The 15,402-nt window shown below is 34.9% G+C and overlaps 1 protein-coding gene and 1 pseudogene across 1 annotated transcript; both read right to left on the reverse strand.

Moving 5' to 3' along the window:
* Window positions 1–272: 272 nt before the first annotated feature.
* LOC112479887 lies at window positions 273–391 on the reverse strand (annotated as a pseudogene).
* Window positions 392–2,846: 2,455 nt separating this feature from the next.
* On the reverse strand, window positions 2,847–14,522 carry PDK4 (pyruvate dehydrogenase kinase 4). The gene is made up of 11 exons (XM_006911919.3): window positions 14,133–14,522; window positions 13,052–13,193; window positions 11,772–11,843; window positions 11,426–11,610; window positions 11,175–11,261; window positions 10,680–10,757; window positions 8,792–8,868; window positions 6,949–7,047; window positions 6,660–6,770; window positions 6,240–6,353; window positions 2,847–5,086 (listed from the first exon to the last, which is right to left on the reverse strand). Exons 1-11 carry the CDS (start codon window positions 14,245–14,247, stop codon window positions 4,943–4,945), a joined length of 1,224 nt encoding a protein of 407 aa, XP_006911981.1. The 5' UTR covers window positions 14,248–14,522; the 3' UTR covers window positions 2,847–4,942.
* Between the last annotated feature and the right edge of the window lie 880 nt (window positions 14,523–15,402).

Here is a 15,402-nt window from a genome sequence, read left to right on the forward strand (position 1 = left end):
TTTGAACTGAAGAGAGATTGGAGGCTGGGTATTCAGTAAAGAATCATCAGATTCAAAAACTTTAGAAGTGCCTTCCTTAAACAACTAGAACTCATTTAGGTAGAAGAGAAAGCTGAAACTCAAACAAGTAAAGAGAATAGTCTAAAAATGTGTTATAAGGTTTTTCTTTTTCGTTTTCAAATTTTTATTTTACTTTCAGATGACAAATTTATAATTTCATACAAATTTTGTTATCCTTTATTATTTTATTTTATTTTATTATTATTTTTTAAAGCCTACAGAACCCAGAATTCCTAGGTGGTCTCCTATCCAAGTACTAACCAGACCTGACCCTGTTAAACTTCTGAGATCGGATGAGATCAGGCGCGTTCAGGGTGTCATGGCCGTAGACAAATTTTGTTATTCTTAAAAATGAATGTAAAAGACTGAGTTAAAGGCAACTCTATCAGGTATCGAAGTGTATTTTGGGGCTAGAAACACATTAAAATAAATAGTTTTAATGGAATTGATTTAAAAATTCAAGACTTTAACATTCAATTGGCTATTGCTGAGAGATTAAACCATCCTTTTACATTTATGAAAAACAGTATGCTAACAAATAATTTCTAGCTCTATTGCATCATTTGATAACCCATCTTGTGTTATTTTCATTATATTAAATGATCGCAGTAAATCTGAAAATGATGTCTCATAATTTGTTGAAAAATTTTATTATTTTGTTGCTGGATTTATCACTAAGACAGCTCACATTATTTTCACATCATTTAATAAACAACATATTTTCAAGGTTACTGACATTTCTTTTGGTTTTAAGTGGCATTTAATGTTTGTTTGCACTTGGGTAGGAACTGAAAAATCTCATCAAAAGACAGTTGCTCATTTCCATTAAGCAGCCATGAAATATGAATAGTAATATTTTTTTATCTGAGTTCAAAGTAAACAAGAAGAATAGTCATAAAATCTGAAAAACTGACCTATTTGCTCAAGAAATTTTCTTACTTCTAATAACTTTTACCCATCATTTTATTTCTTTTGAAATATGTGATAATTTCCAATGGCCAAAGGCCACCAATGGAGAAGAAAAGAACAGTTGCAATCTAATTGGTTTGGAAAAGTATTTCAGAGTTTCTACAATATTGTAAAACTCCTTGTATACCATTTAAAGCATAAAATCTTACAAAATTTGATGTTCATTGATTTAACACAAAGTTTCAATCTGCCTTTAAATGCAAGGATTCTGTTCTATAGAAAATTTATGTGTTTATTCATGTATTTATCCAGGGAATGTTTATTGCGTGCCTAAGTAACCATGATGTAAGGTAAAAAGTGAAAAATCCAAAAAAGCTATGTATGGTTGGAATGCTAATGGAGATAGAAGCATACTGCTCTAAGTGTTCAAGTTGAGGGGCTTAGGGACTTCTTCCACAAACTTCTGTGAAATTATGAAAGTCCTTCAATTCTTTCAGGGGGACAGACCAAAGTGACCTGGAGATTCCATGTAATTTGTACGATTGTTACACAACTAAGTGTATGTACAGAACCAGAAAGTATAGTAAGGAAATATGTAAAGAGATTATCAAGGTCAATGCCCAAGCTATGAGCTCACAATGATCTCTACCTCTTTCCACATGTCATTGTAGCTAAGATCAAATGCTTCTACCATTTCTAGCCAAGTTTGAGATTTAGGAGAAACTAGTACATGGATATTTTTGATGAATATTCAGCCTGCTTGACCTTGAAAATTAGTATCCTTTGGGGTACACACATTAACTTTGTCAAAAAGATATATTTGTGGGATTTGAATGAAGTCTTGCAGTTTTTATAGAAATATGAAGGTTCTGAGCCAATGGAGTGCAGGAACGCCCTACCTTCCAAGCAGCTTAATCCAAGGACATTTACAGCTAAGTCTCGTGTGAACATACACGTTTACATGTGTGTGTACATGCGTGAAGGTAAAAAGTGTGTTTGTTTACATGCGTGCACATAGACACATAGTACAGTACTTCCATGACAGGAAAAGAAATGAAGAGTCAAATAAAAGAAAAAGTCCTTGATGAAAGCTTTAGCACAGGTTTGTTTAGGATTTAATGTCTTAGGTTTATGGCATATTTTTATTCAAATACGATATTCTGACAAGATGTTAGAATTCAGTTATGGCAAATTCATTCTACTAATTTTATTCTAATTTCCCCTTTCTTCTTTCCTTCCAACCTCCCTTCCTTCTCCTTTTTTTATTTGCAAAATTTTACCAATAAGGGCATTACGAAGGTGGGAAAAAGGATGTTGTCTGAACATAAAGTAAGATTACTTTAGTAAAGAAAGTATTAAGATAGCAAAGATAAAACATGTCACCACTTAATTTCTATCCTATTTTTACTTTATTATTTTTCATATTATTTAATCCAGAAGTTGCCTGGGAACCTAAATTATCTAGGTAATTATTTTGGTACTCCATTGTATTGGTTATGTAAATAAAGTCCTTAAGTGAAACCTTAAAAAAAAGTACCAAAAAATATTGAGAATGTGCATTGTAAAAATGATTACTGAATATATTCATGTGGATAAACACACACTGTACTATGTAGTATTGGAGTATAGGAAGATTAGAAATTTATGGACCACCAGAAAGTACTTAAATTTTGTTTAAAAATTAAGATTTTAAGTTGCTTCCAACACTTTTTAAAGGTTATACCCAAAACGTAGATAAATTAGGCTTGAATGTAAAGTGAGGAAAACTTTTACCTTAAATTCTTCTTAGTACTTTGTCATTAATTTGAGAAAAAAAATTTAAAAGACTATGTCTACTATTATAATAAAATATTTATTATAAAAATGATCACGTTTCTCTGTACAAAGCCTGGAGGCAAAAACACAATTTATACATTAATAATTTAAGTGAGTCTGAATGTTCAGTATCCATTCACTAGATCTTAAAGCTCCTTCACAAATTTCACAAATACCCATGTAGACTATTTCTATTTTACAGAACTCCATTTACACAGCTGATGCTATTGAGGTACCAACATTTCTTTTCCTCTAGTGTTTTAAAGATACTTCACAGTGTTGGGTTAATTAATCGACTGCTTTAAATCTTTGGTAAATACAATTATTTACATGAAAAAACTATTTAAATTTCAATAAAAACTGAAAAGTCAAATAACCTATTGCAAATCGTTCTGTATAATCAATAAATGCATAAGCCAGAATCCCACCATCAAGAAGTCAGTATCTAGGACTTCTGATGATAAAAATCTGACAATGAAATTTACAAATAGTTTGAGACTTCTATGGCCACTCCCAGAAGCACCAAAACACTAGGCCATGAAAAAATTAAACAAAAATGTTAAGTTCAACGCACAAACAGTACTGATTATTTTCCAATGCAGAAAAGTCATTTTTTTTCTACATCCCAGTTTAAATGTCAATTTGACACAAATGAGTTTATTATCTCATTAAAGGCTAATATCTTATATGAGTGAGAGAGTCGTTTAAAGAAGTCATACTGTTTTGAAAGACACCAATTCGTCCTCTTGCTAATAATATATCCATGAAAATGTGGATCATTTCTTGAAATAACTTGTGGGGAATATAGCAAGACACCTGCCTTCTGCTTCCCTGCTTTTCTCTCTCCCTCCTCCAATCTTTCCTTCCTCCCATCTATCCTTCCTTCCTTCTCTCCTTTTTTTTTTTAATTCCTTCTCTACGAGTAATGTACTCGACTACCCTGTCAACATGCACATTATACCTGAACTCCCAAATGTTCCATATGCATTATAGTTTTCATTCATTAGCGCTTAATCTCAATGATTCACAAATGAAAACATCCTGGCATGAAATCCTCTTACTCCTAGGCTACTTGTTAAAATTACTCCAAGAAGTATTTAAATTCTAGTGTTCTCGAGCAATTTGATAAACAGAATTTTTTACAGACATGTTAATGCTGGAGTGTAGAGAGTATAATTTAGCATATCAAATATACATCTTTTTAAACCTAGAAAATGGATGCCTTTGTATTACCGCCACTGCAGGGTAGAGAACAGCTCTTCCTACTGAGTTAGGTTCTGAGTATATAATTTCTTGCTCAAACATTAGCTTTTCCAATCTACTGTTTCACTTACTAACAAAACAAGGTGAAAGATATTTTTGCTATCACTTTGGCATTCTCTCTAACCACCAACATCCTGAATTCAGTGCATATTTTAAAATTCGTCAGAGACTAGGCACCTGGCAGTAAGTGTTCACTTATTATGTGAAGTGTGAACAGGGACCGCAGCATAATCAAGGCCCCGCATTTAACAGAAAAGGCTTTCTTCTGAGTTTTTACATAGGCTCAGTGCCTTGGCTGCAACTTTGAATAAAACGTTTGAACTCATTTCTCATTCAAAGTAAATGTTATTTTAGTCACCAGTTTTTCCTCTCTAGAGCACATAGATACATACAAAATGTACATTTACATCCATGTCTAATCATACAGTGTAAACTAAGCCTTACTCTTTTGAAAGGCAGGAAAATACTGGTATAATTGACACTCGATAATCAATAAATACTAATACCTTATACCTTGTCAACCGGAGGTCTAAAATATCAGTCTACTGCAACCGCTAGCCCATATCTTCACTTCACTCCCTTTCCCATTCTTGTTGATAAAGAGATAAAGAAGATAGTGAAGCTTCTATTTTCTTTAGGATTTGATATCAACCCAAGCATTATTCTAAGCTAAAAGAATAAAGAGCTGGCTAGCTGTTAACTCCTATTGTCCTGCACTGTGCTTTCCTGGGTCACGGAAATGAGTTTTGTTCCTCTTCTTTTCAGTGTCCTGTCAAGAAGTTTTTTTGTTGCTGTTGCTTGTTTTTGAGGGAACGAGAGTTCACATGCAAACATTCAAGAAGCAGCACTGCTGTAGACGCACTTTGATCCCTTAAAGTGTCCTGAGTGTCTCTCTTCACACGGCCACTTTTTCATTCGCCAGGTTCTTTGGTTCCTTACTTGGGACACACCAGTCATCAGCCTCATTGCTCATCTGATAATGTTTGAAAGCTGATTTATTAAAGACTGGGAGTTTTTCTATAGACTCAGAAGACAAAGCCTGAAAGGAGAAGGAGGAAAAAAGTCAAACCAAAGAAATTATTTATGATATAATTGATACTTGAAGAGATTATTCAATATATTATATTATTCAATATAAATTTAGAGCTAAGTAGTCAAACATTCAAATACATTCTTTTAATTGATTTAGTAATAAGAGCACACCAAAGCCCATAGTATGTTAGGCACTGTAAAAAAGAAAAATAAAAAATAAATATTATCTCTATCCTATAGGAGATGAAATAGTATATCTACAATTATAAGTTAGGGAATAGAATTTGTGTTCAATATTTATACATGTCCCTTGTTTGGATATTACTGATATGATGGAGTTGAATAGGAAAGTTATTTTTTCCAAGTAAAACTCTCATGTCTGTGATAAAGTAAGATACCTAATCTGATACTACTAATCTATTAAAATCTGATACGATAAATACATAATCTATTAATCTTTCCCAATACTTTGAAGACTTTGGTTCATTTAAGAAATGAATGCATTAATTACTTCAGATGGCCAAAGACCATTTGACAAATAATTCCTTGGCACAGAATGGGAACCGAGAAGCTTAACATTTTAGTTGCTGATATCTGTAAATACATTTTCAGTCGAAATAGTTGGCAAATGATAAACAGAACCAGGACAGTGGCTTTAACGAATTGAAACTTTATCAGAAATAGAAAAAGCTTTAAAGTTTAAACAGAAAATGCTAAGCATCCCACTGACAACTTGTGAGCAGTCAGCTTTCCTTTCCCTGAATTTCTAACAGGGTCAGCTAAAGTCTTGAGTATCTTGATAGTAGTTGTTTTTGAGCCTAGAGTATTATTAGCATATATTTCCCACAAATTTAAGTAAAACAAAAGTATGGCTCTTCTCACAGACCCCAAAGGAGTTGTGTTTAAAAAAATTCACATGAGCATCTGAAACTAAAGTACTTATTGGACAACGATTTTGCTTCAGTGACACAGGTAGCCTGGCTCCACTTCCTTTTCAGTAAGTTATACATTAAATAGTATACCTACACACACCAAAGAGAAAACAGAATAACTTGCATTTAACTCAGTTTGGGGTATTCATTATAGACCAAAGAACTCGGGGCTGTAAAAGAAGCAAACTTTTCAGAAATATGATTTTTTCTATTGAATTCAAAGGATACCTTTAAGTAAATGATCGCATCTGTTCCATATCCTGATAAAGAGTAGAGATTCAGATCTCCCTGAAAGTACTTGGCATAGAGACGAGAAATCGGCAAGCCATAACCAAAACCAGCCTAGAGGGGAAAGATCAGTTATTGGTAAAGAGACCACCAAGACTACTGGAATACAAAATGTAGGAGGGAGTTATTATCCTCCCTCATACTGATGTCCTAGAACCTAAGTAAACATCTTCTGCTTCCAATTAGAGACCCTTTAAATTGTTTCACCATTTTTAGCTTGCTTTATCATTCTTTCTCATATCCCCCATGTTGCCCAATTCAACTAAATTGAATAACTTGCCTAAATATTTCCTTGCAATTATTGCTTTTACTTTCAGAATGAGGTGGCTGGGGTGTACTTAGCCCTACAATGCTTCTTACCAAAGGAGCATTCCGGGAATTATCCATCACAGGCGTCGGTGCAGTGGAATATGTATAACTAAAGAGGCGGTCGATGATCCTCAGGGGGACACCACCTCCTCTGTCTGAAATCTAAACAAACAAACAAGTCATCAGAGCTACACATTATAAACAATGTACATTTGTCTACAGAAAAATGTCACCTGGTATATATGACTTTGAACTGTTGCTCAAAGCTCAGAGAGCTTTCTTATTATTGACTCTTTAATTCTCTCAAGAGACACTCAAAAGAAAAATAAAGAATGGTTACCTTAATTGTAAGATCTTCTTTCCCCAAGACAACAATCACCTCAATTGGTGTAAGGGAAGGCTGGTTTTCCTGGTGTTCAACTGTTGCCCTCATTGCATTCTAAAGAAAACAAAACCGTAAGGAATTCAATGGCAGAAGAATGAAGGACAATAAATAACTAGTTTTTATGTTTAAAATAAAAGCAGCACAGAGGGCAATTCAAAATACTTATATACATTTTTAATTTAGTAGTTAAAACAGCTCTGTAAATAGTTATTTATGAATGTGTCATACAGGATGTATAATGAAAAATGTTCATTTACCATGTAATGTAGCTCCTGGGAGTAATGTCTAATGGAAAAACAATTCTGCTAGTTGTCAAGTTCTCATTTGTAAGCTTAATTTAAATGTAGAAATTGGTTTTTATAGTCCATTTCCTGACACTCTCTTTTCTGTCTTTCCATTACATTTTATATCCAAACACCAAAGACTATCACATAACAAATGAACAGTGAATCATTGAACCAATTTATTGGCTTTTATAAAATTTGCTGGGAAAAAAGTTGTTACTATTTAGAAGGATACTACCTAATTCTAAATTAAATTTCAATTTGCATGTGATTATCATCTTAACTTTTACCAGTGATGGCAAAATAACTCTGTTGAACCACTCAATTTAAAAATAAATCAAATTAACAAAAAAGTATTTTTTGTCCTTTAAAAGAGAAGAAACCCAAACAAGTTTTCAGGTAACTGGATGAATCTCATACAGATATAGTTTTAGTTTATTTTACCCATTTTCCTCTCTAACCTTCTTCTAGTAGGTTATCTGCTTTCTGGTTTTTATTAAATATTAAGTGAAATAAAACAGATCAGATGTTTGTAGTATAATCACTACCTCATTACACTAACATTCGAATAAGTTAGGAAACAGTATGTTTGGAGAAGAGTTACATCAGAATTAGAAGCAGATTTCACTTTTTTTAGACTTCTTCCTCCCCAGTCCAAGGGATTCTTGGGAGCATCACAAAGCTTCAGGCATTTCTCTATCTTTTGGTGTAAGTACAGAATTATAGTTTGGTCTTAGGACACAGAATAGGATTTGATTTTAACACCTGGCTACCCCAGACCACTAACATCTGCATCTTCTGATAGCTTGTTAGAAGTGAAAATTCTCAGACCTAGAAAATCAAAATCTCCTTGGCAGAGCCTAAGAATCTGTGTTTTAACAAGCCCTCCAGGTGATTCTAATGGACACATGGAAGTCTGAAAAACACTACCCTGCAGTCTCGCCATGGAATGTGGACTGGACTAGCAGCATCGCCTATTAGCTTATTAGAAATTCGAATCTCGGGTCTCACTCCAGACCCACTGAATCAGAATTTTCCTTTTAACAAAACACCCAGGTGATTCATAAGCACGTTAAAGTAGATCATTGAAGGAACAGACTGTCCTCTGAGTATATTCTAGACTCAGGTTGGGGCTCTGCCACCGATAGTAATTCTGGACCTGAATCTCTGGATTTGGAATTCAACCAGCCTGTAGGGGTGGAAGTAACGAACTCTCAATTCCTGAAGCATTCACTCATGACGTTCCCTAACAAATGAATGAATGAATAGTGCTTTGTTGGGCATCTGATAAAATAATGGGAATAGAGAGCATTGAGACATCATGAATCGGACTGTGCACTCTCAAATACATATTGATGCTACAAGGTACCCTATGTACCCTTTCGAACATAAATTCTACTCTCCTGTTAGGAGCACAGAAGCATGCTTGGGAGAAGATAGTGAGGCTTCTGTTTAGTCAGAATGTAACCAGTAGATTAAAAAAAAAAAATTGCAATTATTGCGAAGTGTCATACCTTGAATAGTTCAAAGAGCATATGATGAAGGTGAGAAGAAACATACACAATGTGGATCGGTTGCCCTGGAAATTTTTCTAGAAAAAAGTCAACTCATTAGAATTGGTAAACAAATATTTAATTAAAATAAACTTCCACATCTATTTCATTAATATTTTGGACTTAAACAGGATTGGAATACTCCTCATCCTACTCACTCCAAAATCCTATCCTAGAACCTTCCCTCTTAAACAGCAAACACAACTGGTTTATTTTCAGAATGCTGCTGCAGTTGCTAACTAGTGCACTATGATTAATTTTTGCCTTTCTCTACAAATCCATGAGCCAGATGAAGTGTGCAATGGGGGTGCTATAAATTTAATTACATAGATTATTTGTCTCTATTTCCAAAACTTTTGTACTGGACAATCTCGGAATTATAATTGTATGCATCGTAAGAAAGAAGAAAAATGTGTCTACAGTATAACATAAAAATTAATACTAGCTATAATTTTTATATTTTGAAACTGAGGTAGCACATAGAAATTACACAATAAACATGGGAAAACAACACATCTGATTATTCTTGTTTTTATCACCTAAACATTAAATCTAACAGGCTAAATATACTTAAATTTCACCATGAGGCTAAAGAAAACAAAAACAAAAAACCCATAGTACTGTTTGAAAGGAAAAATAAAAGTATTATTCTTTGGTGCCCCAGGCCTTGGCAAAGTTGGAATCAGAAGATATAAGGTCTGGCTTGATTCTCTCTTTATTTCATCAAACAGTACAAACAGTTTATGTACTACTATTAAGCAACAATGCTGTTAATGCTTAGAGATCTTTTTCAGTATTTATTTGTACTCATTTTCAGTTTAGAAATCAACTACATTTGCACGTCTCCAATCCATGAGTTAGGCTACTCTTAATTTGAACTTAATTTTTAAACTCTTGCCACCAACAAACATTGTTCATGCATAATGATTACTTGGAAAAGATGTTTACTTTGAAATGAAAGGAAAATATTATTTCAATTAAAGTACACTGTCTTAAGAAGCAACTATGGGATAAGATAAAAACAGTGCCTTGCATTTGTCACGCAATCACTTCAGGCAAAATGGGAAGACCATTTTTTCAGGTCAAGGCTGTTAGAGTATGCTCTGCTTCCGAAAATGGTATATACTTATATAGTGGAATTTAAAGGAAGTTTTGGTAAGAACATTCAACATGAGATCTACCTTCTTATATATTTAAGTGTACAATACAGTATTGTTAACCAGAGGCACGATGCTGTACCGCAGAGCTCTAGAAGTTACTCATCTTGTGTAAGTGAAATTTCATACCCGTTGAATAGTGACTCCTTGTTTCCCCTCTCCCCGGACTCTGGCAACCACCATTCTACTCTCTGCTTCTATGAGTTTGACTATTTTAGCTGCCTTATATAAGTGGAATCATGCAGTATTTGTCCTTCTGTAACTGGCTTATTTCTTATAGTGCAATTTAAAGTATTTTTGTTTCCAGATCTTGTGGGTAACCTCTTTAGGATGGTATCTCCACTACCAAGAGGTTCCTCCTACTTCTGCCCTGCCTTCAATTCCCCCTACCCCCATATTCTGTAGTAAGCAATCTTTCTTTGATCTAAGATATCGTAACTTAGTTACTTACTCTAAATTCTAAATTATTTGTTCAAACTGTTCTTTATGAATTGTCAACTGAATATGCTCAATTGGACTTTCCAGTTGAGATAAAGAGAACTTGGCTTTAAAAGAAAAAAAGTGTACAAATTCTAGGCAAGTTCAGAAGGGGAAAATGAAACATAAAAATTGCATTGTATTTACAAGAAGTAATTATACCAGGAGAACACTCAATTTTTCATAGATTAAAATATATTTTATTTATAGCTTACCATTCACTTGTGTGAGCTTTAATTCTGGAGATGTTAAATAATACTGATCACAAAGCATCCTCGAACACTCAAAGGCATCTGGAATAGAAGTTTTTTCATAATAATGAAATAAAGTTGTACCAAGTGATCTTCAGTTTGTACATTACTCTTAATCTAAAATATGCATTAGAGTATAAGTTTACGTACATAAAAATATCTTTTCAATATTTTATAGAAGAAAAATTTATGACACTGTTTAAGTTATACCTATAGCAATAAGAATATGCATGCATACTTCAGAAATCAAATACAACATAGGAATATGGCACATTAGCTAAAGGTTTGGATTTTTTATAGTATTATAAATGTACGTGTAACCCTTTACCTTCATGACATTATTTAAAAAATATAAAGGGAACACTCTGAATATAAATTTATTCACAGAGTCACCCTGACTATATGTCAATCACATAGTGTATATTCTCAATAAGGGAAATGTAAAAATCTAGAAATTACCTTGGACCACTGCTACTACATCACATTTTGGATCAATGCTTCCAATGTGGCTTGGGTTTCTTGTCTGTAAGTCGCTAAATATAAGAACTGTTGAAAAATACAAAAAATATTGGTATAAAAATCAGAATAATAATGATCAGAACTACCATTGATAAAGAATGTGACCCAATAAATAGTGAAACATCTAGTTAGAGTATGGCTTATATTCTACACCCATCTCTATATATTATGACCATGATGAACTAACTTACTGTGCTGGTTCATTAGCATCCGTGTAGAAATACGGTTCATGTAAAATCGATCCAAGAAATATTGAAGATTTTGGTTGGTGATTGGGTCAACTGTACAGCCATCTTTAAATTCTATGATTCCTTGTGCCATTGTAGGGACAACATTATGGTGTCTATTTCTAACTTCGATGAGAGTATCTACAAAACTAAGCCAAAATACATTTACAGTTAGTGAAAGTTCAAGTAAATGTCATTCGCTTATATTCCTTAGATTATAGGTGTATCATAGCATATGTATCCCTTAATATAGAATTATGTCTGGAAAAAGTCAAAGTTTTAGATACTTATTCTAATGCATAGAACTTACTCTGACAACACTTTCTGGTCTTCTGGGTTTCTCTCATGGAATTCCACCAAATCCATCAGGCTCTGGATATACCTATAGAGCAACGGGTGTGCTTTAAGTTTTAAAATTGAATAGTCAGATATAAGTGACTAAAAATAGAATGTCTTTTTCAAATGATTTGAAAACATAAAATAAGCATTATGTTTAAAATTAAAACTCCAAAACATTTGGAAAACAATCTTAAAAAAAAAAAAAAAGCTACAACTTTAATCTTTACCCTTCTAACTTAAAATTAATTTTTATATAACTATTTCAGATCGATACTTGGTTTTCTGTTTCGTTTGTCAAATGTTTTTATTTTTTATAGCAAAAGCATTTAAAAACAACTTTTTAAGAACAGCTTTATATTTTTTCCTACTTCATTCATAGGTGAGTATAAGTCTTGAAAGCAGCAGTAAATACTATGGATTGAATATGTGTTTCAGATTATAATTACTTAATGGGTATGTAATACATATATTTCTTGAATCAATGTACACTCAAAAGCTGTACAGTCAATGGATTAGGGTGAAGCTCTGGTGCATATCCACTTCAGTGCATATCCTGGCTCTGTTCTCTGAAAATCTGCTCCTTTGGGTTATCTACTTTCTCGAAGCTTCAATACCCTTATTTATAAAATGAGATTTTAATAAATGACACTAAATGCTGGCTGTGTGCCAGGCACTTTTCTAAGTGCTCTTTAATAGATTACATCATATAATTTAATTACGCTCAAATATTCCGTTGAGGCATATATTTCATTCTTTTCAGTATTAGATGGAGGAATTGAAGAATAGAGAATTTAAGATACTGATACTTGCCAAGGATTCCACAACTAGGAAGAGACAAAAGCAGGATTTGAACCCAGCACCTTCTCAGTTAATTGATTTGTATATAACAAAATCAGAATAATAGTCATTTATATCTATTTCTAAGATAGGATTCACTTACCAATATCAAACTCTTTTATTATTAAAAATATAAAACTAAAATTGTAACTATATTATTTTTCATATTTCTTCTAAAAGTAAAAATTATAACATGAAAGTATTTACTTTTTCAGGGTAAAAATGTCCATTTCTAGCTTAACAACTTGCCCTTAAAATAACTTACCCTAAATTAATAAAGTTCTTTACACCTTTAAAAAGTTTTTTCTATTCATATCACCTGTTTTCTAATATTGATGGTAATATATTAGAAGAATTCATATTCAGATAACTGTCTGAAAATCAGAGGCCATTTCAGAATGCTTCGCTACTTACCAGCTTTTAACTAACTGCACTGAAGCAGTATTTATTAATTGATCAGGGAGAATATCAATTTCCTTCAGAATATTGGCGAGCCTCACAGGCAATTCTTGTCGCAAAAATGCAAAAGAAGTTCTTTCACATGCGCTTTCTGAACCTATAATAAATAGAATTTGTTTAGTTTTTGGAAACATGTCTAAGTGATTTATTTCAATAGCATTAACTATCTGATATTGAATACACACATTATTATAACATTATTTCCGCCCTCAGTTGGATTACTGTTTGTAGATAATTCAAGAATATATTCTTCATTGCCTTTTTTTAAGTGATCAATATGAGACTTATTATTTTTTCTTTTTGAAAAAGATTCATTTCCAAGAAGTCAGAATGTCCCACAGCTCTTAGTAGTCATAAGGGTGCAGGGTTCAGTCAACACCACAATGTCAATGAGACATCTTTCAAAGAGTTCTAGATGTGAATTTGGAGTGGAAGATAACCAGGGTGGGTGTTAGTCGTGATGTTTCCAGACTAGTGATAAATAACAGCGCATTTAAATCCTTGAAATTTTCCTTCTAAAGTTACTGCAGAAAGCTCGTAAATATTTTCAGCAGTAAATGCAAATATATGGAAAACTGTAATGGTAAAGAAATTTGTTAGAAACGCAGAGATGTATCCTGTAGAGGGTGGATAACGGATAAAATCTCAATTAATTTGAGGCTACTTTTATATTAGAAATCTTCAAGAAGTACTATGCCACGAGGGGATAAAATTTCTTGTTTATTGTTAAATGCTGACTGAAAGCGAAAATGTATTTTGATGGAAGCTTTGCACAGAAAAAAAGAGGAAAGATGAGCTCAAACCATCCAGTATCAGCAGAGCTGCAAGTGACTTCAACCTGTAGGCACAGACTGTCAGAAAGAAGGTAGATCTAGGAAAAGGCCAAGTGTGCTGGCATCGAGGCTCCAGGGTTTAGCAGGAAAGCATACTCTGGTTAGTTTTAAGCACTGAACCTAGCCCTCCCTGCACCGGGAATGAAAATTAAGGCAGTGCCCCAGCCCCAGCGCTCCCGCCCGGGCCCTACGTCCCGGCTCACCAAAGTCCAGCAGCTGCTTCATGGACAGCGGAGACGGGCTGTAGCGCGAGAAATGCTCGACCTCGCGGGGAATCAGGGAGCCCGCGCTGCGCATCACGAAGCGGGCCACCCTCATCTTGATGTCCACCGGCGGGGCAGCAGCTGGGGCTGTTTTGGGCACTAACGCTGCGAAGAGCAGAACCTGGGATCGAGGAGGAGCGGGGCGCGCCGGGGCGAGGAGGGCAGGTGTGCTGTAGGGCTCGCACACCCGGGTCTGGGCTGAAGTTCAGGGGTGCTTCGAAGTAGAGGAGTCCAGCAGTGAATCAGAAGAGCTATGAGTGGCTTGAGACTCAAGTGCTCATCTTGCCACCACCAGCTGCCTCCTGCGGTTTTATGTGTTTCCCCGCAAGCCCCCCCCCCATCTCCACCAGGGAGGAGTCACTGGGACTTGGAGACGCGTCCTGAGCCTGGGACCGCGCCGATTGGCTCAGATACAGAACTTTGGGGCCCGCCCTCCGGCGGCGGACCCTGCCCAGTGGCCTGGCGCAAGTGCCCGAGGCCGTGACAAGTAAAAAGCATAGGAGGAGGTCAATGCGGACATCTGGAGATAGGTGGGCTCCAGATCAGTCACTTGAGACAGCTCCCGGGACCGCGTGGGTTGGAGGCCAAGCCAAATTCTTCCGTTTTTACAAGTGTGAGGCTGTCTCAATGTCGCGCATTGCGGCCAGGAACTATTTCCAAGAATCTGCTTTCCGGGAGCTCATTGGTCCTCACTCAGAGCTGGGCTTTTACAGTAGCCAATCAGCTGTGTTCAAAAGTATGGGCTTCTCTGCCGTTGGACAGTCAAGAAGAATAAACAGCCTAAAGGAACAGCACAAGTTAAGAATTGCACACGTTAGGAATCACAAGTTCTCTGCTAAGTCTTGCGGAGCTGCCCCAAATACATAATTTTTTTCTCCCGACGATAAAAGGCCATCAATTTGTTTCTCTCCAGTAATACATTCTCTCCATCAGGTTTAACTCTGTTAATTGAAAACAAAATTAAAAAAGATAAATTTGACTCACCTTCCCCCACTCCATCACAGAATTTGCTTGCTCAGTTCCCCTGTGTGAAATGTCCTTAATACAAATCTTTGCCAAAGGCATTCTTTTCTATCCTTAAACGTTCAGCATAAAAGATGTGCTGCAAGAGATCTTTCCTGATGCTTCTCTTCACTGAGACTTTCAAATATGGCCTTTGTCACTTATGACATTATATCGTAGCTACTTATGTTCTTATATTGTCCTTCTC

The sequence above is a fragment of the Pteropus alecto genome, unplaced genomic scaffold (assembly GCF_000325575.1).
Source record: "Pteropus alecto unplaced genomic scaffold, ASM32557v1 scaffold21, whole genome shotgun sequence".
NCBI classification, from domain to species: Eukaryota; Metazoa; Chordata; class Mammalia; order Chiroptera; family Pteropodidae; genus Pteropus; species Pteropus alecto.